The sequence below is a fragment of the Eulemur rufifrons genome, chromosome 6 (assembly GCF_041146395.1).
Source record: "Eulemur rufifrons isolate Redbay chromosome 6, OSU_ERuf_1, whole genome shotgun sequence".
NCBI lineage: Eukaryota > Metazoa > Chordata > Mammalia > Primates > Lemuridae > Eulemur > Eulemur rufifrons.
This window is the reverse complement of record NC_090988.1, coordinates 97,372,429-97,395,468: the sequence shown is the minus strand read 5'-3', so window position 1 is coordinate 97,395,468 and position 23,040 is coordinate 97,372,429. Positions and strand designations below refer to the sequence as shown.

At 60.4% G+C, this 23,040-nt stretch overlaps 1 protein-coding gene across 3 annotated transcripts; it reads right to left on the bottom strand.

The window, feature by feature from the left end:
• Positions 1-1,214: 1,214 nt before the first annotated feature.
• On the bottom strand, positions 1,215-21,465 carry ATG2A (autophagy related 2A). Of its 3 annotated transcripts, none has more exons than XM_069471630.1 (41): positions 21,289-21,465; positions 18,555-18,717; positions 18,307-18,459; positions 18,055-18,157; positions 17,493-17,628; positions 17,268-17,366; positions 16,880-16,976; positions 16,634-16,798; positions 16,391-16,531; positions 15,579-15,816; positions 15,348-15,495; positions 15,157-15,249; positions 14,533-14,688; positions 14,172-14,415; positions 13,753-13,849; positions 13,483-13,642; positions 12,656-12,798; positions 12,434-12,573; positions 12,166-12,350; positions 11,670-11,820; positions 11,347-11,540; positions 11,161-11,241; positions 10,812-10,918; positions 10,632-10,724; positions 9,303-9,373; positions 9,030-9,106; positions 8,261-8,425; positions 7,989-8,115; positions 7,685-7,902; positions 6,928-7,136; positions 6,536-6,671; positions 5,045-5,251; positions 4,725-4,826; positions 4,548-4,632; positions 4,317-4,437; positions 4,161-4,233; positions 3,873-3,955; positions 3,466-3,587; positions 3,164-3,318; positions 2,060-2,212; positions 1,215-1,977 (listed from the first exon to the last, which is right to left on the bottom strand). In XM_069471630.1, exons 1-41 carry the CDS (start codon positions 21,457-21,459, stop codon positions 1,741-1,743), a joined length of 5,799 nt encoding a protein of 1,932 aa, XP_069327731.1. In that variant the 5' UTR covers positions 21,460-21,465; the 3' UTR covers positions 1,215-1,740. The 3 variants fall into 3 exon arrangements, with proteins under 3 accessions (XP_069327731.1, XP_069327730.1, XP_069327732.1); XM_069471629.1 differs by having other exon boundaries at positions 1,216-1,977; positions 8,255-8,425; positions 12,166-12,326; XM_069471631.1 differs by having other exon boundaries at positions 1,216-1,977; positions 12,166-12,326.
• Between the last annotated feature and the right edge of the window lie 1,575 nt (positions 21,466-23,040).

Genomic DNA, 23,040 nt, shown 5'->3' with positions numbered 1-23,040 from the left:
GACACAAGGAGGAAGTGGGGACACCCTGGGCCCAGTGCCTTTTGAGCCGTTGGCCCAGCCCCTGGTGGCAGTTAATGATTATCCCACCACAGTCAATACTGATCACAAGTGTGGTTCGAAGGGCAGGAAACCCTGGACTGTGCCCGGGGAAGGGTGGGGCAGGCCCAGGAAGCATCAGGCTGGGCCCCTCCTGCCCCTCCCGGCAGCATCAGCCCCCAGCCTCTCCCTTGCTCCACCTCTTGCTCAGCCTATTGCCCAGGTGGCTGTGGGCAGCTAGAACCCTGGGTCCCCCAGGACAGTGTCTGCCTGTTCTGGTGCCCAGACCTCCCTAACTGCGGAGGGGTCACAGAGGGGGAGCTGGGTGGCAGGGGTGGGGTGGGGACTTTGCCAGTCCGAGAGGTCTGCAGATAAACTTAGCAAGGTGAGGGTTCTCTAGCTCTGATTCCTAACCCAGGCCTCAGTTTCCCTACGGGCCCACCCACTGCTGGGAGTGCTACTGGGAGCAGCTCCTTCCTTGCTCCAAGAATCAAGGTGTGGGGGAGGGCAGTGGACATTTTCCTGACCCCATTTAAGTTCTGTGTAGTGCCAGTTGGGACCCCTCTGGCCACAGTGCTGTCCCAGCATGCCCCGCCTCCAAGGCTTGGAGCTGCAACCCCAGGGCAGAGGCCTGGTCACCCCAAAAGCCTTCTGCTAGGGATGGTGGGAGCAGCCTCCAGAGAGCTCAGAGCTCAGAGTTCTAGGAGTGCCCTCAGGTGACACTCTGGGTCCCTGGGTCAACCAGGCAGGGACCACAAGGAGGCACCAAGGCTCAGAGACCCAGGGTGTTACCTCAGTCTCAGCTGGGCATCCCCCACAGCCCCGCCATTTGCACAGCCCCCCAAATAAGGCAGGACCCTGGGATCCTGCAGGGACAGAGCCAAAAAATATGTCTGGGCAAGGTGGGCGCCAAGGGCCATTCCTCCCTCCCTGGCAGGCCCAAGCAGCTCCTGGCACATCGGAAGTGGGACAGGGTGGCAGCCCCCCAGGAGGGCAACGAGGCAGAGTCCAGGGCCAAGGGAGGGAGCGCAGGGCTGGCTTAGAGGCCATGGGGCTGGGAGGCCTGAGTCCCTGTGCCCTGACCTATTGGGCAAGGCTGGGGGGTGCAGCGCCCCCTGGTGGTGACATGCAGGTGCTGGGTGCAGAGGTGGGATCTAGCCAGGAGCCAAGGTCGGGCTGAGGCCAGGGCTGACAGGGGCGGTCTAGGTACACAGGACCTGAGAGGGGGCTGGCGGTGGGCAGTTTATTCCACTTCATGCAGACACTGACCCACACACTCATGGAGTTTAAAAATAATACATCGAACCACACGGGTGTCCGTCTGCCCCCCTCCCCCAGAGACATAGAAAGACACTTGGCTGAGTGGGGTTGGGGTCCAGGGGTCCGAGGGTCCGAAAGCCTCCGTCCTGGGACAAGGCAGCAGTGTGGGCCCAGGTGGGAGGGACAGGCAATGTCCTTTCTCCCCAGAGGAAAAGTGCAGAGACAGGGCCAAGGCCCCAAGGCAGGTGGCCCCCCTCTCACAGCGGATTGGCAACGGCAGGCCGGGAGGCGTCCGTCACAGTGGCCATCCTCTGAGGGGCTGGGCCTGGCCCAGCCGTGGGTCAGAGCTCTTGGGAGGCTCAGGAGCCAGCGGCACGGCCCGAGCACGGTGGGCGGGATAGCGGCCGGTGGGCAGCGCCCCTTTGGGTCTCGGATGCCCCATGCTCAGTCCTGGGCCTCCTCTGTGCGCCACTTGAGGGCGTGGTCCTTGTGGGCGTCAGGGAGGATCTGGTTGCGCATCCCCCCGAGCAGGTTAGACGTGGCTTCCGTGGCTAGGATGAGTGGCTTTACCACTGTTGGGGGCAGCTGGCGGATCACACCCCCCACGGCACCCGTCAGCCCCTTCTGCTCATGACCCCGAGACGCCACGTCACAGATGGTCTGAGCTGTGTCCAGGATGCCCTGTGGAGGTCAGGGGTCAGTGTGAGGGTCTGAGTGAGGAGAGGGGTGAGGGACGGCTGGGGCAGGGTGGCGCCCTCATTACCTCTCGCACTGTGTCATAGGCCTTGGCCACTCCCTCCCGGAGGTCAGCGGGCTGCTGGCCCTTGCGCAGCTTCCTCGCAGAGCGCTTGTCCTGCAGGGAGCGGGAGACGGGTGCCGTCGGGGACAGGATGTCATACACCGTCTCAGCTGTGGCCTGAAGGACGAGAGCACCGGATGAGGAGAGCCAGCCTGGGTAGACGCATCTGGCTCCCAGGCCCCCCAGCCAGCCCGGGGAGCCTGCCAGCGCCCAGCCGCACCCACAGCCAGCACCTCCTCTCACTCCTCCTCCCCTTCCCGGGCTCCCGTCCAGGTCAGGGAATTTCAGGCAGAGCGTGTGACTCCTGAGGGGACTTTCCTACTGTCTTCTCAGGCCCAAGCCCTCCTCCTGCCGACCACATGCAGGCTGTGGCTGACAGACGCAGCTTGCCTGAGACTGTTTCCTTGCCAGCAAGGATCTGAGTTCCCCTCACCCACCGCCATGGACCGTCAGTGAGCCCAGCACCTCTGTCCCCCTGTCCCTGCGTTCCTCGCCCAGCATCACTCTTTCCCACCCAGCTGACACCCCTGGGCGCTCAAGTGCTTGCTTATCCCTCCTGCCTCCTCTCTCGAGACCCCCGCAATCCCCTGGGGTCTGAGCTTGCAGGTCCCCTCAAGCCTGCACGCTCGTCCCCCACCTGCAGAGCTCATCGCACTGGCTACAGTGGCTCTCAGGACTGCCCCCCTCACAGGTTGTCCCCTGCTTCCCCAGGGGTCCCTCCGGGCCTACGGAAGTCTGGGGCCCAAACAAATTGGGGCCTGTCTCAACCTCAGTGGGTTAGTCTGTAAACACAGCCACCCACCTCCTTCAGGACATGCCATGAGCGGGAAGACGCAGTGGGCTCTGCAGGCCTGGAGGGCACTCACCCTCCTGCACAGGAGCCACTGAGGGCCCCAGGCAAGTCACTTAGCCTCTCCTTTTTGTGATTGTTTCTCTATCAAATGAGGCTGCAAGACCCAGACTGTCCACTCAGTAGAGCTTTGAGGGCAGAAGTGGAGAGCCATGGGGCAGAAGGCTCCACACCTGCCCCCGCAGTGCTGCGTGGCCCAGACACAGGCACCCACTCACCTGGATGGCCTGCACCACCCGGTTGCTAAGTTCCAGGGCGGCGGAGGCCGTGGACGAGCCGAAGGAGGCAGCCCCTCGCTGCAGCCCCCGCATGAGGCGCCCGTCCTTCCTGTACTGCTCGATGGGCAGCCACAGTAGGTCCCGGAACCCTTGGACTGGGGGGACGGAGTTGTCAGAGACGCCCAAGGCTGCCCTGCCCCTACCACCCCTGCTTGAGGACCTCCTCCTCCTATTCCCATGGCAGCTTCTAGGCTGCCCAAGGTTAAGGGCAATTCCAAGGGCCTCCAAACCCAGACACTCACAGAGCTGGACAACCGAGTGCATGGGGCCCACGCCTCCCAGCAGGCCGGGCAGCTGGTTCTTGCGGATATCTTGTAGCCACTCGTTGAGAGCATAGCCCAGCACCTTGTCCACACCCAGGAGCCTGGGGCGGCCGTGGGGAGAGGCGAGGAGGGGGAGGTGGGGAAGAGCCACACGTTGAGAGAGCATGGGGCCAGGAGGACCCAGTACCCCATGGCAAGTGCTGTGAACACCCCAACCCTCTCTGTGGTCCCACCCAGCTGTGAGCAGAAGGATGACTGTGCCCATTTTACAGAGAAACTGAGGCCCTGAGAGGGGTGATGACTTGGCCAAGGCCACACAACCAGCCAGGAACAGAGCAAAGGGGAAGACAGGGGACCCGGGAGAGGCTGGGGTGCTGGGGGCTCACCCATGCCGGCAGCAGAGCCGCTTTAGCTTCAGCTCAGAGCAGTTGAGCTGGGCCAGGCCGATGAGGAGGCCAGCGAAAGTGCCCTGGGGGCGGCAGGGGGGTCCAGGTTTACATGAGGGGACTCAGGGAGCCGGCCAGCCCACAGGAGCCACTGGAGATCCACTTGGCAGTTGATGGTGCCCAAATGCAAAACCTGGCCCCCAGAGAGACTCGGCCAGAGCTGAGCAGAACTGGGAGCCCGCAGAGAGTCCGGCCCACATGGCCACCCCGCTTGACAGCCCAACTTACCACCTGGTCCATGGTGACGTGCTTGCCGTGGTAATCCAGCCAGATGGGCACCTCAGATGTGAAGCGGAACTCCCTGGGCGGAGGAGCAGGGAGAAGGGTCTTTTGGGACCGGCCTGGCCCCTGCAGTGTGGCCCGGGGCCCCAGCCCGCAGCCTACCTGAAGTAGATGGGTTGCTGATCAGCACAGGACGAGCCGCGTCTGCCGCCTGTGGCTTCCTGCGAGCCCTCGGGCTGCCCTTCCTGGGGGCTGCTGGGCTGGACTCGGGTCTGAGGGCGAGCTAGAGCGGGGGAGGTCACAGATTGGAGACCGAGCCAGGCATGGCTAGGAGTGGGGCTGCCCTGGGAGGCAGGAGGCCTGGACCCTCCCCTCCACGGCCCAGTCTCTCACCCTCAGCAGAGGTCTCCCCCGGGACCATGGGGTTGATGCCGGCTGCCAGGCTGGTGAAAAAGTCCTTGAGGAAGAAGAGGGCATCCTGCAGGGGTGAGTTCGGGGAACGGGTCAGACTCAGAGGCCCAGAAACAGTGGGGGTCACTCTGGGCTGTCCTCCCTCCCCTGCCCACTCACCTGGTCCACGTTGAGGCGCAGCGGCATCAGTGAGACGCGGAGACAGCACTCCGGCCCACCCAGGTTGGTGGTGGGGGCCACGTGCAGTGCTTTGATGGTGAGCTGGGGGCAGAGGGCAAGCTCTGGTGCTCGCTGGGCCTCTGGCCGCCGTTCCCCAACAGCTCGCCCGGGCAGCCTTGCCCATACAGGCTGTTCCCTTTGCTAAGACCACCCTACCTCCACCCTCCTCCCAGGCTCACAAACTGGGGATGTGTGTGTATGAGGATGTGTCCTCGATGGTCCTGTGCCCTGCCCCACGGTGGGTGGCGGGGCTGCCGTACCATGTTTGAGTGGGCACGCCGCGGCATCCGCTCGCTCGTGTGCAGGTACAGGAACTTGTTGATCTGGGAGGAGGCAAGCCGGTCTCGGACCTCAAGCTCCTGCACGATGAACACCTGGCGCGACAGTGGCTGCTCCTCCAGCTCTTGGCCAAGGGTCGCAAGGCCTGTGGCTGGCTCCGGTGGGTACACCTCATGTTGGAAGCTCACCTGTGGGGTGCATGGAGGCCTGAGCAGGGCAGACAGGGCCCCAGCTGGGGGGAAGGGCTAGCCCCAGGCCCCTTCTCTCCCACTGACTCTTCCTGAGCCCACCTCCACCTGAGCCCCACACCTCCACACGGCCATCCCACTGAACTCGTGACCTCCTCCGAATCTACCTGCCCCCTTCCTCGCAGCCCTTGACAAGCTTAAGTGGCACCTGCCTGCCCCGTCTTGGCTCTGCCCTCACTCTCCAACCCCTCCATCACCAAGCCCTCCTCAAACACGACTCCCTCTGAAGGGTCTGTCACCTCCACAGCTGCCATCTCCCCTCTTCCCCAGACAGACACCGTCCTCTCCAACCCGTTCTCCCCACACTCGCAGGGATCTTCGTGCAGCGTACGACGCCCACTCCTCGCCTTGGCCTGGCAGGGACCCGCCTCTCCCCCCAGACCTGCCCTGGCCCTTGCTGGAGGTGCCTGCGGTGCCAGCCTCTCTGTCCCTCCAACAGCCCAGGCCTGTCTGCTCTCCAGGACTTTGCCCTCCTGTTCCCTGTCCCCACACGGCCACTGCTCCCCATCAGGTCTCAGGGGCCACGGCCCCTGCCCTGAAGCTCCTCTCCTGAGTTCTCTCAGCACAGCCCCAGCCCCCAGCAGCCGTGTGCTCCTCTGTCGTCTGCCTCCAGCGGTTCCTTGGGAAGGCCAGCACTGGCCTGGGCTTCTCCCAGTCAGTGGGACCTGCCCCTGCACAATTTCTCAGGCCAGAACCCTCCAGACCTCTCTGTACCTCATGCATCTGATCCAGTGCCCAACCCGGGTCTTCCCCCCACCCAATCCCTGCAGAACCTGCCTGCTCTCACCCCGCTGCTAGGCCCCGCACCCCCAAGGCAGCCTCTCCTCAACACTCCTCAGGGGCTCCTGTCTCTAGAAAGAACCGGGTCTCTGGCTGTGCCAGGCCTTTGGCTATTCCTGGAAGACGTCGGGACACTCCCACTTGCAGCTTTCTTGCCGTCCCCTCTGTCTGAAAACCTCCTTCCCACTCACATTTTCACTCATGTAGGTCTTTGTTCCAGTGGCACCTTTTCAAAAGGACTGTCCAGACCCTCCCAGCACACCTGTGCCCCCGGATGACTCCCCGAACACCATTCGCCATCTGCCGCGCTACACAGACCCTGGTGTTGGCCTGGCTCCCTCCGCTGCAAAGGCGGGGGTTCTGCCTGCCTTGCTCATCGCTAGGGCAGCATCTGGAACAGCGTCCAGCCTGTGCGTAGTGTGACAGACGCCCCCGCCCGCTCACCTTGCTAAGCTGGATCTCCATGAGGACGTGGTGCTGCCGCCCGCTGCCCCCCTGCGTGCGCCACGAGTTCTGGGGCCGGTTGGGGCCAGAGCAGCGGGAAGGGGAGGCCCTGGGGCCTGTGAGGCCAACTCTTGCCCTGGAAAGCAGGACGGGGGACAAGCTGACTCAGAGGAGCCCCTTCTCTTCCCCTTCCTCAGAGCAAGCAAGCTTTAGCCAGGGGCAAGAGACCCTCTGCGGTCTCAGTCCTGGGAGGACGGCGGGGCAGGGCAGGATGAGGAAGCTGACCCACTGAGCGGTGGCTGGGTTCAAGGTGACCTGCTGCTGAAAGTCAGAGCTGGACTGAGCCTGGGCCCCAATCCCACCTCCCACCACCCGCACCCTCCCCTCCTCACCTGTGGCCAGGGTGGGGGCCAAAGTCTCGCCCACCATAGAGGTGCCAGACGAGGGAGACCTCACGCAGCACCACGCGACTGCTGGGCACTGGGAAGTGGGCGGGTGCCCGCAGCAGGTCTGTGCTGCCCAGCGGCCGTGAGAAGTGTCCGTCTCGCACGATGATGGGGCCGGGATGTAGCTGTGTCACCACGGGCTCCCCGTCACGAGGCTGGCGGGAGGGGCCGGCTAAGACCTGTAGCACAGGCTTCCCCAGCGCGGCCGCCCCGACCCAGCTCCCCTGTTCCTCCCCCTGTTCTCACATCTCCCCCCTCCCTGTTTTTGATAAACAATGACCCTCTTGGGCTACCATCCCCAGAGTCTGTGTCTGAGTGGCTTGTCCAGGAGGGGCCTGAGAGCCCCTTTCTTCCATCAGCTCTGTCGCCTGGGACCTCGGTGACTTTGGATATTCCCACTGGCCCCTGCAGCTGAACAGTTCTCCTCCCCTCTTACTAACCACCCTCTCCCCGTCCTCCAAGTCCCTGTCCTTCTACACGGGACTTCAGGCCTCCTCTTGCTCTGGAAATCCATCATCTACTCCAGCAAAGCCCAGAGTCAGGAGGCACGGACCCAGCACCCCTCCCAGGCGACGGTGACTGCCTCCTGCCTGCTTCTTTCACCACAAAAGCTCCAGAAGAGCCAGGCAACCACCACTGAGCGTCTGGGCCCCACATCCCAGACAGCCGCCTGAGAGCAACACACTGGGCCCCCAGCACATACCGGGATGCCCAGGCCAGGAGCATCGAGGATGCAGAACTCATCACTGTCAAGAGTGTCTCCGTCCCCCTCCTCTTCCTTTTCCTCTTCCTGAGAGTCTAAGCATGACGAGCCTAAGCTGCTAGTGGAGCCCCCACCAGGAGCTGAAAGAGGCTGTGCCCCGCTCCCTTCACCTGGGAACAGGTAGACCGAGACGGGTGAGGCCTGAGGGAGGGGGCCACCTATAGGAAGAAGAGGCCAGTTTGGAGAGATGCCCACGGTGGGTGCCTGATCATATCGGCTGTCCCCAAGGCACCTCTGACCCCACCTGAAGGCTGGGCCAGCTCCCGCAGGCTCCGCTCCGTGTCTAAGAGGGCGTCGGCCAGGTCCCGCTGGTTGATGAGGGCTGTCTCCACTGGGGGGCAGGAGGGCAGGGAGGCAGGGCTCTCGGAGAGCTGGGCCATGCAGGGGAGTGACAGATGAGTGACAGGAGGGGAGGAGGCTCCTCCAACCCCAGACATCCCCCGCCCCCCCTCCCCGCCCGCGGCAGGGGGGCCTGGCCGAGCTCTGGCAGCCTGTGTGGCCAGGCCTCACCTGTACCTTCTGGCCGGCGATCTCCGTGGGGCTGGGGGGCCGGGCTGGGGGGTGCAGGTCGCCCGCGCTCATTACGTACTGCAGCAGGTTGACCAGCAGGGCACAGGAGTCGGCACAGCTGTGCACGTGCACCACGTTGTTGGAGCAGCGCAGCTCAAACAGCGGCTGGCTCTGGGAGCAGGCGGGGCGGCATCAGCACAGGCCCCGCTGCTGACCAGGCCCTGCCTCCCTCCCTGCGAGGGCACCACACTGTCCCCACCACAGGTTCCGCCTGGATGGGTCTGCCTGGGGCAGGCGGCCCTCTCAGAAACCCCACCTAGCAGGTGAGCAAACAGCGCAGAGAGTGACAGGGCCTGGCCCAGAGCTCCCCCGGGAGGCAGCAGTGTGCCCCTCCCCCGCACCTCGGGAAGGGCTTTGCACACCCAGGCTGCTGTGCCCCTCGCCTCAGCCCGGTGAGGCAGGGCCTGTTGCCTCCATTTCACAGGTGGGGAAACTGGGCACCCACAGGGGGTGTCTGACTCCTGAGGCCCTGCTTCTGCCCCGGCTGCAGCTGCCCTCTGGTGGCAGGGCTAAAACCCACTGGGTTCCTTCATTCATTCAGCAAACACCAAGGGACACCTCCAAGGGGCACCAACCACAGCCCAGAGGGAAAGGCGCACGCACTGTGACCGGAGCCCAGGCAGGGAGCAGGTTCATGGGGGCAGGCAACTGCTGAAGCCTCCCTTGGCCCCTGCACCCGCTCTGGCTCTGGGGACTCTGGGTGGCAGCCACTCACCAGTTTGCCCTCAGTGCTCCCTTTCCAGGTTTTGATCACAAGCTCCAGGAGGTCAACGTCCAAGACACAGACATAATCTGCAGCAGGAGGCGGGAGAAAGGTCCCTGTTGCCTCCTGCCACCCAGCCCCTACCCCCCGCCAGAGGGAAGGATTGGGTCCATCCGGGGTAGCCCTGGCTGTGTGCACCTGTGTGGGGCAGCTAAGAATTGCTCTGGGAGTGGCTGGGGACCGTGGACCCTCAGAAGGGAGGGATCCCAGTGCAGGCCTGCCCACCTCGCCGCAGGTCCAGCGTCTCCACCTCACACTTGTCGGACAGGTACAAGGCAGAGTCGTCGAGGATGAACCTGGTGGGGGACAGGGCTGAGAAGGGCCCAGGAGCCACTGCAGGCGGCAGCTCCACGGGAAACGGACAGGGGTAGGGCTCCCAGAGGCAAGCGGCGGGCGCCCAGGCCCACAAGAAGGGGCATCAACGGGCCCTCTCCTGCCTCGGTGTTCTCGTGTGCGCAACGAGAGCAGGTCTGCTCTCCCGAGCCGCGGCCCTGCGCTCTCACAGTACGGCCAGCTCCACCACCTCGTGTGGGTCTCACCTCACTCGGGTCTCACAACAGTCCTGGGAGGGGGTGTCCTTTTCTCCCCCTACAGCGTTTGTTAGTCTTTAAAAATAAATTCTTATTTTAACAGTAATATAATAAAGACTTCCTCAAGATATTTTAGAATGATAAAAAAGAAAGTTAAAACCACCCATAATTGCTAATCCCCAATTCTGAGAAACCACCCTATACATCTTCCAATCTTTTCTGTGCAGCCACATAGAGAGACATATAAATATACTTTCATAAACATATTTTTAAAACATATATTGCTTTGGATCCAATTTTTTTTAGTAAACATTGTACTATGGCATTTTCTTATGTTTTAAAGTTATTCTTCAACTTGACTTTAATAGCTGCATAGTATCCCACCCATTGGGTGGGCCATGTTTATTTCCTCAGCTTGTAATTTGGAGGCAGATCGTTTGTAAGTTTGACTGTTTTAAATTATACCACAGAAGCATTATGTTCCACTTCTCTTATCCTTATATCCTTAGAACAACCCCCAGAGGACAGAGAGCACAAATGCTTTTTTGGGGGGAACAAAGTCTCGCTCTGTTGCCTGGGCTAGAGTGCCGTGGCGTCATCATAGCTCACAGCAACCTCAAACTCCTGGGTTCCAGTGATCCTCCTGCCTCAGCCTCCCAAGTAGCTGGGACTACAGGCATGCACCACCACACCCAGCTAATTTTTCTATTTTTCAGTAGAGATGGGGTCTCACTCTTGCACAAGCTGGTCTTGAACTCCTAACCTCAAGCAATCCTCTTGCCTCAGCCTCCCAAAATGCTAGCATTACAAGCATGAGCCACCACGCTTGGCCTACAAATGCTTTTAAGGCTCTGACTTAGAGGGTCCAACTCCCTCGGGAGGGTGGAAACAATTCACATTCCTGAGAACGGGATCATCACCCCAAATGTACAGAAAGACAGAGAAGCCCAAGGATACACAGCAGGTGGCAGGTACAGCCCAGCCGGGGGTGGCTGGACCGGGAGCACAGGGGCAGCCTGCATACCTGAGCAAAAAGGTGGAGGTGTCCATGATGATGTTGCTGGAGAGGGTGAAGGTCTCTGCGGTGAGGAGGACACGCACAGGGAGATAGAGTGGCCTGGGGGTCATACTTGGGCTGTGGCAGGCTCCTTACACCTGAGAGCCTGCCCCTGTCCCCAGCCCCTAGCCCGCCCAGGCTGGGTACCTGTAGTCCACAGCACAGGAGAACAGGTGCGTGTGCAGGACAGTGATGACCGTTGGAGGCAGGTAACCCAGCACGGGGTCATCCAGCACATCTAAGAACTCCAACAGCTTCAGAGGCCAGAGGGGGGAGCAGTGAGGTCAAGGTGGCCTCTTCTCTCCTTTCACCCCTCCCTGTCCCCACCCCCATCTGGCACCCCACCTGCCGCCCATCAGTTGTCCACCACACCCCTGGCCCAGGAGCTCCAGCCGAGGTCAGCTCTGGCCCAGCCCATTCTCTTCCCAACGCCTGCCCAAACCAGGAGTCCAACCTCACTAGGCCATGTGACTTCCCAGACCACCCTTGCTCTCACCTGATAGTGCCAGCTCTGTTCGGGCAGGGCCATGTAGTGGCGCAGGGTGGCTTTGTGCAGCTGCAGCGTCACCAGGAACTCCTGAGGGTGGGAGCACAGTCAAGGCAGTGGGGAGCCCGGCCCCACCAGGCGCTAGGGAGGCAGTGCCCAGCCATGCGGGGGGGTGGCAAGCAGGGGAGGTTATACCTTCACGTTTTTCTGGGGGTCCAGGTGGATGCGCACGGCAGTGGACAGCATGTGGGGGCCCTGGCCCTTGCGGCCCGAGGCTCCCTGCTCAGTCACCCCTTCTTCTGATGGGTAGATGGTTGGGGACAGCTGGGCCGGGGGGACAAAGCTGGGCAGTTCCAGGTGACTGGGCAGCAGGTAGTTATCCACAGCCGCTGGGGAGGGATACTGTGAGCCCCCTGCCAAGCCAACTGGCTACCCACTCCAGGAGGGCATGTCCCTCCTGAAAACCCACCACCCCTGACCCTAGATACCCAGTGACAACCAGCCCCCAGCCCTCACACCTCGGTGATAGAGCGTTGCCTTTTCGGCTTCTAGGCAGAAGTAGCCGAGCCCGGGCTGGCCGCGGTACTGGGAAACGCTGAAGATGGTGCCCTGCTCCACGTCCAGCACCAGCTCCCCGTGCGCAGCCTCCAGCCGCCTCCCGGCCTCGTCCTGCAGACGGAGCACACGGCCTGGCTTCACCAGCCGCACCGCCCCGGCCCCGGCGGGGTCAGCTCTAGCTTCTACCACACACTCTGCTCGAGGCCCTGGGCAGCACCTGCCTCTTTTGCCAATGGAGCAACCCTGCTGTCTGCCTCCTCGGGATGAAACTATGACCATCCTGACCCCCAGCGTGGCACATCACATACAGGAGGTACTAATAAGTGGCTGGGCTGGTGCATGTGGGTTGGTGCAGCCCACTCTGACCTGCTGCTCTCTACGTCCCCAACCTGGAGCTGCTCTCCCGCTGAAGGGGGCTCTGGAGTTAGGGGCCCACCTGCCCAGGGCTGCCCTCACCTTGGTCTCACAGAGGGCTGTGATCCGACCCTTCAGCACTGTCACCAACGTAGAGAAGGTACTCTTGGAGTGAGGACTTAAGGGCTCAGGGGCAGGGGGCTGGGGGGCACCTGATGCCCCCACTGAGAAGAAGTGGGCGTCCTCATCATCCGAGTCTGAGTCTGGGGCAAGATTAAGGCAGCCAGGTGGGAAGGAGAGCTGGGGGGTGGCCCAGCCCTGCCCCGATCTGGGGGTTCTCCCTCCAGCCCTGTCAGAGCACCCCTCATACCCAGCTTGAAGGCTGACTTGCACATCTTAAAGTTGTCGTGCCATGAGCCGAAGGGGCCGACGCAGCCCGGGGGCTGAGCAGGGGGCTCAGGGGTGGGAAGCAGGTCCGCAGGCTCCCACATGAGCAGGTCATTGTTGATCCTGAGATGGGCGGACGGATGGCAGAGGTGAGGCAGGCCTGGGCCCGGCCGCTCACCCAGCCCGCCCTGCCCCATGTCCCTACCTGTTGTAGATGCTCTCGTAGACCTCCTTGCTGGGCAGAAAAACATGGGCACTGGGCAGGATCACTTCCAGGGTACATTGGGACAGTGTCAGGGTCCGGCTCTGGAACGTCCTCATCTCCTCAGGGTCTCCCGGGATCACCATCTAGACGCAGTGAGGGAGAAAGAGCACCCCGGCAGGAGACTCATCTTAGCGATGCCTGGGCTGTCTCCAGCCTGAGTCCTGACCGCCCGTCATTTGCTCGTTCACAGGAGCCCCTCTCTGCCGGGGTGTGTGGCGGCCATCTGGGATACGGCGCTGCCGGTACGCCAGCCCTGTTCTAAGGGCTTCGCACATGTTAACTCCTTTAAGCTTCAAGACAGGCCTAGGAGACAGAGGTCACTGTGCCCACTTCCCAGGGGAGGAAACTCATATGTAGGTAATTCTCCAAGAGGTTAGATAACTCCCCAAGTGTCATAGCTACTGAGAGGCAGAGGCTGGATTTGAACTCAGGCAGGTTGGCCCCAGAGGCCAGGCCTTCTCCCTCAGCTCCCATCATCTTCAGAAAAGAGGATCCTGAGGCCCAAGTATACACTGAGAAACAGCCGAGGTGGGATGGGGTCCTGCCCTCACAGTGCAGTTCACTCCCCGCCCTGTGAGCACAGAGCAACGCCTCAGACGCCTTTATCGGCTGCAAATACTGACAGAGACAGAATCCTCACCAGTGTTGGGTCACATCATGCCCACCCCAGGTGGTTTTGTCACCCCAGTCCACAGCCACGCAGGTGGCTCCCACGGTAGAACCTGGGCTGTGGGAGGGAGTCCTGGGAAGGTGGGGCCGGGCCTCACCTCCTCCGTCTCGTACATGGTCCTCTTGGAGGAGAAGGGTGAGGGCTCAGGCTCCCGAAGGTCACACGGACTCTCTGCCGACATCTCCAGCTCCTCTCCCTTCTCCGGGGCCACCTCCCACTGTATGCTGCTGGACTGGGGGTTCAGGGTCACCACTACCCTGCCGGAGCACAGGCCTGTCACTGGCCTGCAGGGCCCCCAGCACCTGGTCCCAAGCTGGCCCCAGCAGAACCCTCCTCTTCTGAGGCCCCTTCCAAAGCCCCCACTTACTGAGGCAGGAAGTACTTGCGCCCAGTGCTTTTGGGGTCTAGGGCTTTGGAGACACGCAGGCAGGGGACAGGTGGCTTCTCCCCATCTTCATAGATACCTGAAGGGCATGGAGAGGGCAAGGGGGTTGTCACTACTGCCTCTTTCTATTTCTTTCCCAGTGCCTGGGTTGGGTCAGAGTTGTACCCCACTAACCACCCGCCTGACACCCATGGTCTGAAGGAGCCCAGGGACAAAGGGTCCATTCTGACTGCTGCCTAGAGGCGGCCAGGGACAGGCAATGCTGGTGCCCTGCAGAGATAGTAAGGGCCTGGGCCAGGGTGTGCTCCAACTGTGACCCAGCCCCTTCTGTAGCCCCAAGCCCACCTCTCCCAGAGGCCCAGGTCTCCTGCCTCGGGTGTTATCAACCAGGGGGTTCTTACCATGCAGGTCAGAGCAGGTAAGTTCCAGTCGGGTAGGCGTGAGGGGCCCAGGCCCACTGCTAAACTCTGACCGGAACTGGGGCTCACTCAGCTCCAGCCGAAGCTGCTCAGCACGCACAGCCTGGCCTGCCCAGGGGTCCCGCTCGGGCCGCAGGTCAGCAATGGGGAAGCGTAGCCGCAGCGTAGCCCGGGGAGCTGAGAGCCGGAACACTGTCTGCTGCTCGGCCATTGGTGGGGGCTCTGTCTGTGGGGGGGTCGGGGGGTGGGGGGTGGTCAGAGCTGCTGCCAGGGCCCCTCCCACTGCAGTCAAGAACCAAAGGCCCTGCTCTCCACCCCCACCCGGCCTGGCTGGACATCTCACCAGCAGGCTGGCAGGCGGCTCGGGGGGCACGGTGGCCAGGTGCAGCAGGGCAGCGAGCCGGTTCAGGGCCCCCAGCTCCACATCCGCCTGGAAGTCGGCCAGGTCCAGGGCCAGCTCTGAGTGGCAATGGCAGGCAACTGAGCGCCGGGGTCGGCTCTGAGGGTGAGGGTGTTCAGGTCAGTGGTGGCTGTGGGTGAGGGCGGGACGGGGCCTCCTCGAGCAATAACAAAACCCTGCGTGCCCTGAATGTTGGGAGAAGAGCTTGGGCAGGGGCCCAAGAGGAGACAGGGAGACCTTTACCACCTTGCCTGATGCAGACCATGTGCTTGTTTGTCTAGGAAAAGCCACTCAATACTTGCCACTCTCAGCTTCCCAGAGGCCCAGCAGGGAGTTGCCATGTTGAGACAGGGAAAGGGAGCAAACAGGCTAAAAGAATGGCATGGACAGGGCACAGGGGTGGGGGTTCAAGGGCTCCTGAACAGTGAGGTGAGGCCTGGTTAGAGCACAGGGTGGGGAGAATGGGGGTGGGGGAGGAGCAGGGGGACACTGGTGGAGGCCAGGTGGGATCAGCACACCCTGGGAAGCAACCAACAGCCTTTAGGCCTGGAGTGGGGGGTGGGTTACCTTGGGCACGCGGCGCAGGGTCTGTGTGTGGCGCAGGTGGGCACAGGGCCGAGCTGAGGCCTGGGAGCCCAGGTTACTGGGGAAGCTCAGGATCTGGGATGAGGCACGAGAGGTGAACAGGGTCAGGCAGGGCCAGATGTCCACCCAAACCTCCAGACCCTGCCCCGCACAAACTCTGCGTCTGCCCTCACCTCTGTGTACTCAGGCTCCAAAGAGCCCCTGGGCCACAGACACTCCAGAACCTCAAGCTGCCCAAAGTGCATTTCCGTGCTGGTTGTCCGCCGGCGCCTACTGCCTGTCCGCAGCTCCCAGGACAGCTGCACGGCTGTGCCTGTTAGTCTGGGGGGAAGAAGACAGCCATCAGTGGGTAGGCTTGTGGGGCTCTGATATTCTCTCCTCAGGCGTCTGCCTCAGGCTTGTACCGGAGATGGCTACAGGGACAAGCCCTCTGGAAGCGTGGTCGAAGGTGGTGGAAGTCTCGGGAGCCAAAGGGGCCATCCTTGGTGGCATCAAACTCAGCAAAAAAGTGGGTGGCGAGGTCAGGTGGTCCAGAAGATGGGGCAGATGTCTGAAGCAAGGTCAGGGTCACACCCCCCAAGGTCATCTTCAGCAAGGAGTCAGGGCGCATGGTGTCCGGGAGGGGTGTGGAAGCCATCTTGCCTGAGGGGACAGAGGTTTCACCAGGGGCTCCTGAGAGCACATGGGTACCCCCAGTAGAATGACTGACGATCAGCCACTGGGCTGGGCCAGCCAGACTGTGGGAGACCAAGCCTACCGCATCACGCAGCTCTGCAGCTGCTTGGTCAGGCAAGGGTGACACAGTGCCTCCTGTATGCCAGACCCTCTGCCCAGACTCAATTTAATCCCCTCAAGGGTACTGGAAGGATTGGATGTGATAAAGCACCCAGCTCAGTGCCTGACCCACAATAAGCTCTCCATAAACATCAACCAAAACAGACAGCCTGGCAAAATCTGATCTTACTGTCCTATTTTTACAGAAGGGGAAACTGAGTCTCAGAGAGTTTAAGTGCTTGGCCAAGATCACTGACTCAGACGCCTAGGCTCTGTCCACTGCATCACCTGCTCACACTGAGTTTGGTCTCCAGGGAACCAAGTCACAGAGAGTGACCTCCAGGCATCGCTGGGGGCCTTCTGCATGCATCTGATGTCCCACAGCACCAAGGCCTTTTCCAGCCCTTCCTGCCCATGGGGTACCCAGGATACCCCAACTTACTGGCTGGGTGAGCCTGGGCAGAGAGCCGGCGGGAGGCCACGTCGCTGTGTACGGAGGAGCTCAGGTCTACATCAGAGAGGGAGAACTCGGAGAGGGCTGAGGCCACACTGCTCGTGAGGCCAGCCATGGAGAAGAAGAGGTCTGTGGAAGAGGTGAGGGGCATCAGGGACAGTTGGACTCAGCCACCAGACTCCTGCATCCACACTAGCTGCCCCTCCAGCCAGGGTCTGACCCCACGCCCACCTGTGCTGTCCAGGTTGAGAAGGGGATTGGTAAGGGGGTCTGAGCTAAGGGGCTCGGCCACAGTCCCGGCCTGCAGCTGCTGGTTCAGGTCCTGCTCAATCAGCCATAGGTCTTCAGCATCTAGTGGGCGGCTCTTGTTCAGCTTGTCAGCCAGGCCCTCAGCGTCTACAAGAGAGGACACTTCAGTCCAGGCTGCCCAGCCCTCCCTAGCTACCACCCACCCCCTGTACTTCCCAGAGGCCTCACCTGTAAGGCTTACAGCGCTGAGCAGTTCTTGAAGCCTCTGCAGCTGCTGGGGGGTCAGGAGCAGGTGCAAGGAGCCCAGTTGTCCCACCACCTCCAACTGGGGGCCAAGGGAGAAGCCATGGAGACTGTGCTCACCACCCAGCCCCTCTGACAGCCACCACCCACCTGCCTTCAGCAGGATGCTAGTTGCCAGGCTAAGCTCTGTTATCAATGAACTCTATGAACCTGGCCTCAACTTGACCTCTCTGAGCCTCAGTTTCTCCAGTTGCCAAGAAGGCAGTAATTTCTCCCACTTGACATCCCCCCCTGGCCTGGAGGTGATTAGGATTACTAAGGAGGAATCTGAGATGGGGCATGCTCCCTCATCCCCAGGGGCCTGGGGACCCACCTTGGGTCCTGGGAAGACCTCATTCTGTTTCAACTTCACCATCAGCTCCATGTAGCCTGAGCAGCTGCCAATCTGCAAGGGTGGCTCTGAAGCTCTTTCCTGGAGGTGAGAGCATGTAGGAGGGCGGAGTTGAGAAGATGGAGTCAGGGATGGTCAGAAGGGATGGGTCAGAGGGCTCAAGGGATTAGAAGGAGAAAGGGACCGTGGGAATCAGAGTCAGCCCACCTGTTGAGGGAGCTCCTCGAAGTACAGGCGGACCCCTGCCAGCTGCAGCAGCTTGTGCAGGAAGGCAGGCAGCTGATGCACGTCCACCGGGGGTGCCTGGCTTGGGTCCCGCACTGCCTCGTCACAGTACTCTAGTCTGGGGAGCGTAGGGTCAGCCCTTGCCCTGCCACCCCAGGCCTAGACCCCTCTCTCCACACAGTGCTCTGTTCTAGGTGCATGGGGTCAGGACGCCTGGCCTGCAGAGCTGCCCCATCATGCCCAGGCCATCTTGGACCACCATGTCCAGCTTGGGGGCTGAGGCCTGCCCGTGTTCCTCACACTCTCTAACCGGTCCTTGGGGCTTCAACCTCTCTGGGCCTACACAACTGGCCCAGGCCTCTGGATACCAGTCCAGGCTCACAACGCAGCCCACTTCTCCAACCCTACCACCACCCAGGCCCACCCTGCCACTTCCCAGGAGCCTAGGCTAGGGGTGGGGACATGGGTGGGGCTACCCAGCAGCTCTCACTCCCCTTCTTCAAACAAGCCCAGCCAAGCCCAGCCCAGCGCAGCCTGCCCCTACCTCTGCACGTGGACCTCTATGGCCACACCACGCTCCCCGTCACCCGGCAAGTGCTCTACCCTCACAACTGTGTCCAGGAAGGTCACCTTGATCCTCCGCAGCACTGGGGGGGAGGGAGGGTCTCAGGTCAGGTGAAGCAGCATGCGGGGAGGCAAAGTTTCCCATTTAGACAGCAGGGTGGCTGTGCTGCTGTCTGAAGCCCCTGTCCTGTGGGTCATGAAGGGGAAGGGTGGCCAGGAGGGGCCTGCTCACCAGTCTCGATGGTCTGGGCGAACATCTCCAGCCCCTCTAGGGGCTGCGGTGGCTCAGAGGGCTCGGGCAGCCCATCCCGCAGACACTCCTGGGCCAATTGCAGGCTCGTGGTCATGCATGAGGCCCAGGTCTGTGAGTCGGCAGCTCCTGGGCCTGCAGGGAGGAAACGGCAGGCAGGCTCAATCAGCTCCTGGGTGCCCTGGCCCAGTCTCACCGCTTGTCTGCCCCCTGCTTCGCCCTGCCCTCACCTGGGCCCTGGCGGGGCTGCAAGGTGAGCTGGAGGCCGGACACGCGCACGGTGCAGTGGTCGGTGAGCAGAGCAGCCCAGGGCACAGCCACCTCGATGGAGCCCACGAAGCCTTCCACCAGCTCCAGCGGCGACTCCATTGACTCCAGCACCTCGTTCACAGACTGGAAGCAGGCAAAGGACAAAGCCAGCTCAGGAAAACCCCAAATCCAGGTGGCTGCCACAGCCTTGTCTGGCCACTCTGTCTTGGAGAGCACCCTTGGCTTTCCCTGTCCCTCAACACACTATCTACAAGCTCCCACCTTTGCTCATGTTGTACCTACTCCTGGGCTGCCCCTTCACCCTGTCATCCAAAGGTGCCCAATCCAGCAAGCCAGCTCAACTGTTTCCCTCTCCATTCAATTCAAAATAATATTTACTGAGCACCTTCTACATTCTGACACCCGCTACATGGGCAAATAGAATGTTATTGCTCAGCCTAGCAAGGCTCCAGCCAAGAACTCAGCACACACCAGGTGAGCAAGCACGGGGGGTGGGGGGGCTGCCAAGCAGGCCTGGGCCATCAGAGGAGGGGAGAGCTGAAGGGTGAAGAGGAGGAAGCGGGTGGGTATGTGGTATGCTGCTGGCACAGGAATAACAATAAAGGCCTGGCAGAGGCCGGGCGTGGTGGCTCACGCCTGTAATCCTAGCACTCTGGGAGGCAGGAAGATCACTTGAGCTCAGGAGTTCGAGACCAGCCTAAGCAAGACTGAGACCCCGTCTCTACAAAAAAACAGAAAACAATTAGCTAGGTCTTGTGGTGCGTGCCTGTATTCCCAGCTATTTGAGAGGCTGGGGCAGGGGGATCCCTTGAGCCCAGGAGTTTGAGGTTGCAGTGAGCTACGATGACACCACTGTACTCTACCTGGGGTGACAGAGTAAAACTCTTATCTCAAAAAAACCAAAACCAAAACAAATAAACACAAATGCCTGGCAGAGAGCACAGCAGCACCCACATTTACCCTGGGTGAACACAGAGTTTAAGGGGAAAGTGTTCAGAGGGGCTAACCGGAGGCCAGATGGGACCCCCAAACCCCAAATACAGTGAAGCTATACCTCTCTCTGAGCCTCTGGCTAAAATGTCTGTATTAGACTTGTACCCCTGCCGGCCTGGGACCTCCTTGAAGGCAGCTGTCTACCTGCCTTCCCCCTGTGACCCCAGGCACTGTGTATTGCCACCCAGAGAGGGCCTCAGTAAATACTTGTTGGCTCCCAGAATAAATAAGCACATAGCAGAGCTGGAAGGCCTACAGAGATCTAGGCCAAATTCCTCAGCCAGAGACCCACAGGTGGGGAAACTGAGGCCTAGAGAAACAAGACTAGTCTAGTCACCCAGTATACTGTGGGGACTGAGACTGGGACCCAGGCCTCTTTCCTGAGCCCCCAGGCACTCTGCTTCTTTTGGTGCCTTCAAGGTGGGGGCTGTACGCTGGGTGGCAGGGAGGAGGGGCTGGTTATCAAGGAAGCACGTGCATACCGCCCGGAGCCAGTGCCTCCCTGGAGGCAGAAAGCAGCCTAGCCAGAAGCCAATTCAATACCAAAAAGGAGAGCAGGGCAGAGGAGTGGGAGTGTTTTCTGGAGCTGAAAATAGACAGGGGCAGCCTAGAGGTCTAGGCCATTAGGCCAGCCTAAGAGGTTGAGGTCAGAGGTCAGAGAGAGCCTCCTACACTGGAATCAGACAACAGGCTACTGGGAGGTGCCCCAACTGAGGGCTCAGGTTTATCCCCCTATGCCACACTTGCTCACCAAGGCCTGGCCTACCCTTAATGCCTAGCTCTTCCTGCTGAGAGCTATAGACCCCCTGAGGCCAGCCAGAAAACTGAGAAGTCCCTGCCCCATGCCCACCCCTGCTGCTCTGGACCTGGAGGCTTGACCCAGTACCAGCCCTGGGCTGGTGCCTCTAATTGGTGGCTTCTTTGAAACTCCTCAGGTCAGCTGAGCTGTGAGTCAAGGGCCCTCACCACCCCCAGCCTCAGACCTGACCCAGACCTTACTCTTGGCTTCCTCAGCACCTCCCGTGGCCTGAGGCCAGGGCTCCCCTTCGGGTAGGGATGCTGACCCCAAATCCCTTCCCAAACACCAGCTTGGTGGTCCCACTCTCCCCAAAGCAGGAAGTAGACGGCAGCAGCAGTCGCACGAGGTGTTGATCAACACTGGTGCTGACGGGGTTGTTGACATCCACATCCGGAGGCAACCCCACCCACCACCCGGCCCAGGATCGTGGGGTCAAGAGGTCAGGGCACATTTTCCACAGGTGTCCTCCCCAGGGCCCTGGACCCCTACTAGCCTTCCCTGACCAGGTGCCTGAGTCCCAGCTCTGTCACTACCCTGGCCCAGTTCCACGGGGTTCCCAGTTCCTATGCTCCCTCTCCACCCCCTCCTTAGCTCCTCAGTACCAACCTCCTTAACTCAGCCCCCAAACTTATGTGCTTATGCTGGTGTTCTCCAGACAAGTGACACCCTCCTCCCCAACCTCAGTTCTCCTGTGGAGACGGGGACCCCTTCCTGCCCAGCTTTGGCTCTGGCAAGAAACTGAAGAAACAAGCCGGGGTGCCTCTGACACCTCGAGAGGGCTGGACACCCCCGGCCTCTCTACACCTGGTGCCAGGTTCCCCAAGCTGATCCTTTCGCGGAGAGCCTTAGGTCGCTGCGCTCCCGCCCTCCGCACCTTCCTGGCCTTGGGCCTGACTCCTCACCCAGATCTCCAGGTGGATATCCCGCAGAGTAACGCTGCCCTTGTACAGATCGAGACTGAGTTGGTCCAGGCTGAGGTGCTCCTGGAAAAAGTGGCCTAGATAATGGTGCAGCAAGTAGCGACAGACCCGTTCTTTCACACAGTTTGACCATGGCCACAGCCATCGTGACATCTCGGAGACCGCCGGGCCCGAACCGCCTCCGCTCGCCGCTTGCCGGCAATCCCCGTCCGGCTGCGCTGTTCACTAGAGCCCCCGGCTCTCCCCGCAGCTTCTCTCAGCGCCAGGCCGCGCCCCCGGGCGTCCAGCCACGCCCCCCACGCTCACTACTATTGGCCATTGCAAAGGGCGAGGCCTACTGATTGGCTACGGGGGGCGGGGCCGTCGGGCGCGAAAAAGGGACTGGGCTCTCTGCATGATATAGTGCTCTCAATAATGATTTACGCTTGCGTATAACTACTGTGTGGGAGGACCTTCAACCTCCTTCTACAGGTTCTGGGAAGGCTGTTGCCAGTCCCGCGAAGGAATGCGCATGTGCTGATTCGTCTACTACTTTAAGTGGTTGGAGAAGACTTAAAGAGACCGTGTCTCGTCAAACTTCGTACATAAAAGGCTCCTCAGAGGAATAAAGTCATTGTGAGCATCTGTGGAAACGATTAGGTGAATAAACTTTTGCATTTTGCAAAACGCTTTTACCATCCTTTAGCTCACTCAACCCTCTTAACAACCCTCTAAGGTAGGGATTATTGTCACCACTTGACAGGTATTAATAAGAAAACTGGTTTATAAAAGTTGCTAAGTCCCTCACTTGGAAAGTCTGTTTTTCCACTCCTCACCACCCAGTACTCAGCAGATTAACCGACCCTCCCATCTCTCTGCTGTTGGTCAGGTCTCAGGCTCCCTTCTGGAATAGTAATAGCTTTTCCTATCTTTTTCCTGTCTCTAATCCTAAAATCAGAATGGATTCTACCTCCCTTGCGCAGGGGTCCATTGTTTTTTACAGCCTGTGAACTAAAAATAGGCTTTTACATTTTTTAATTGTTAGTAAAAAATCAGAAGCATTAACAATTCATGACATGTGAAAATCACATTTCAGTGTTTAGAAATAAAGTTTTAGTGGAACGCAGCCATGCGTATTTGCTTAAGTACCACCTAGGGCTGTTTTCTTGCTATTAATACGATGGCCAAGTTGAGTGCTTGTGACAGGGGCCTGCAAAGCCTAATTTATTTTCTGGACCTTTATAGAAAAAGTTTCCTGAGGCCTGCTCTGTAGGATTGGCCACACAAAACCTCTTATATCATGGGTGACTTCAGGGCTATCCATGGGTAATTGTGGTCCTGTTTTAGCTTTACTAGGGAGTTGGACTATTGCCAATCTAATGCCAAATGTCAGCCTGTAGCAAGGACAACTGCCCTGGCCCAGGGGGCAAAGACCTGGATTCGATTCCCAGTCTCAGGCAAGTCACTGCTCCTCTTGCTAGCCCCAGTTTTATCCCCTGTTACCTGGGGTTATGTTGGTAGGCAGGGGCAGCTTAAATTACCCGGAAGGGATTGAGGAGCAGCCTCCGAGAGAATTCAGGAATCATTGGGAAGGCCCCATTCACAGAGGTAGGCTGAGTTGGTGACCATTCAGAAAGTGCTTGTGGAGTGAATCAAGAGATCTGCCTGCTCTCCATGACAGGCCAGGGACAGTGCTGTGTTCATTGGTTGTTTATTAAATTAATAAAATAAAAATAGCATACCATGAATTAAGCC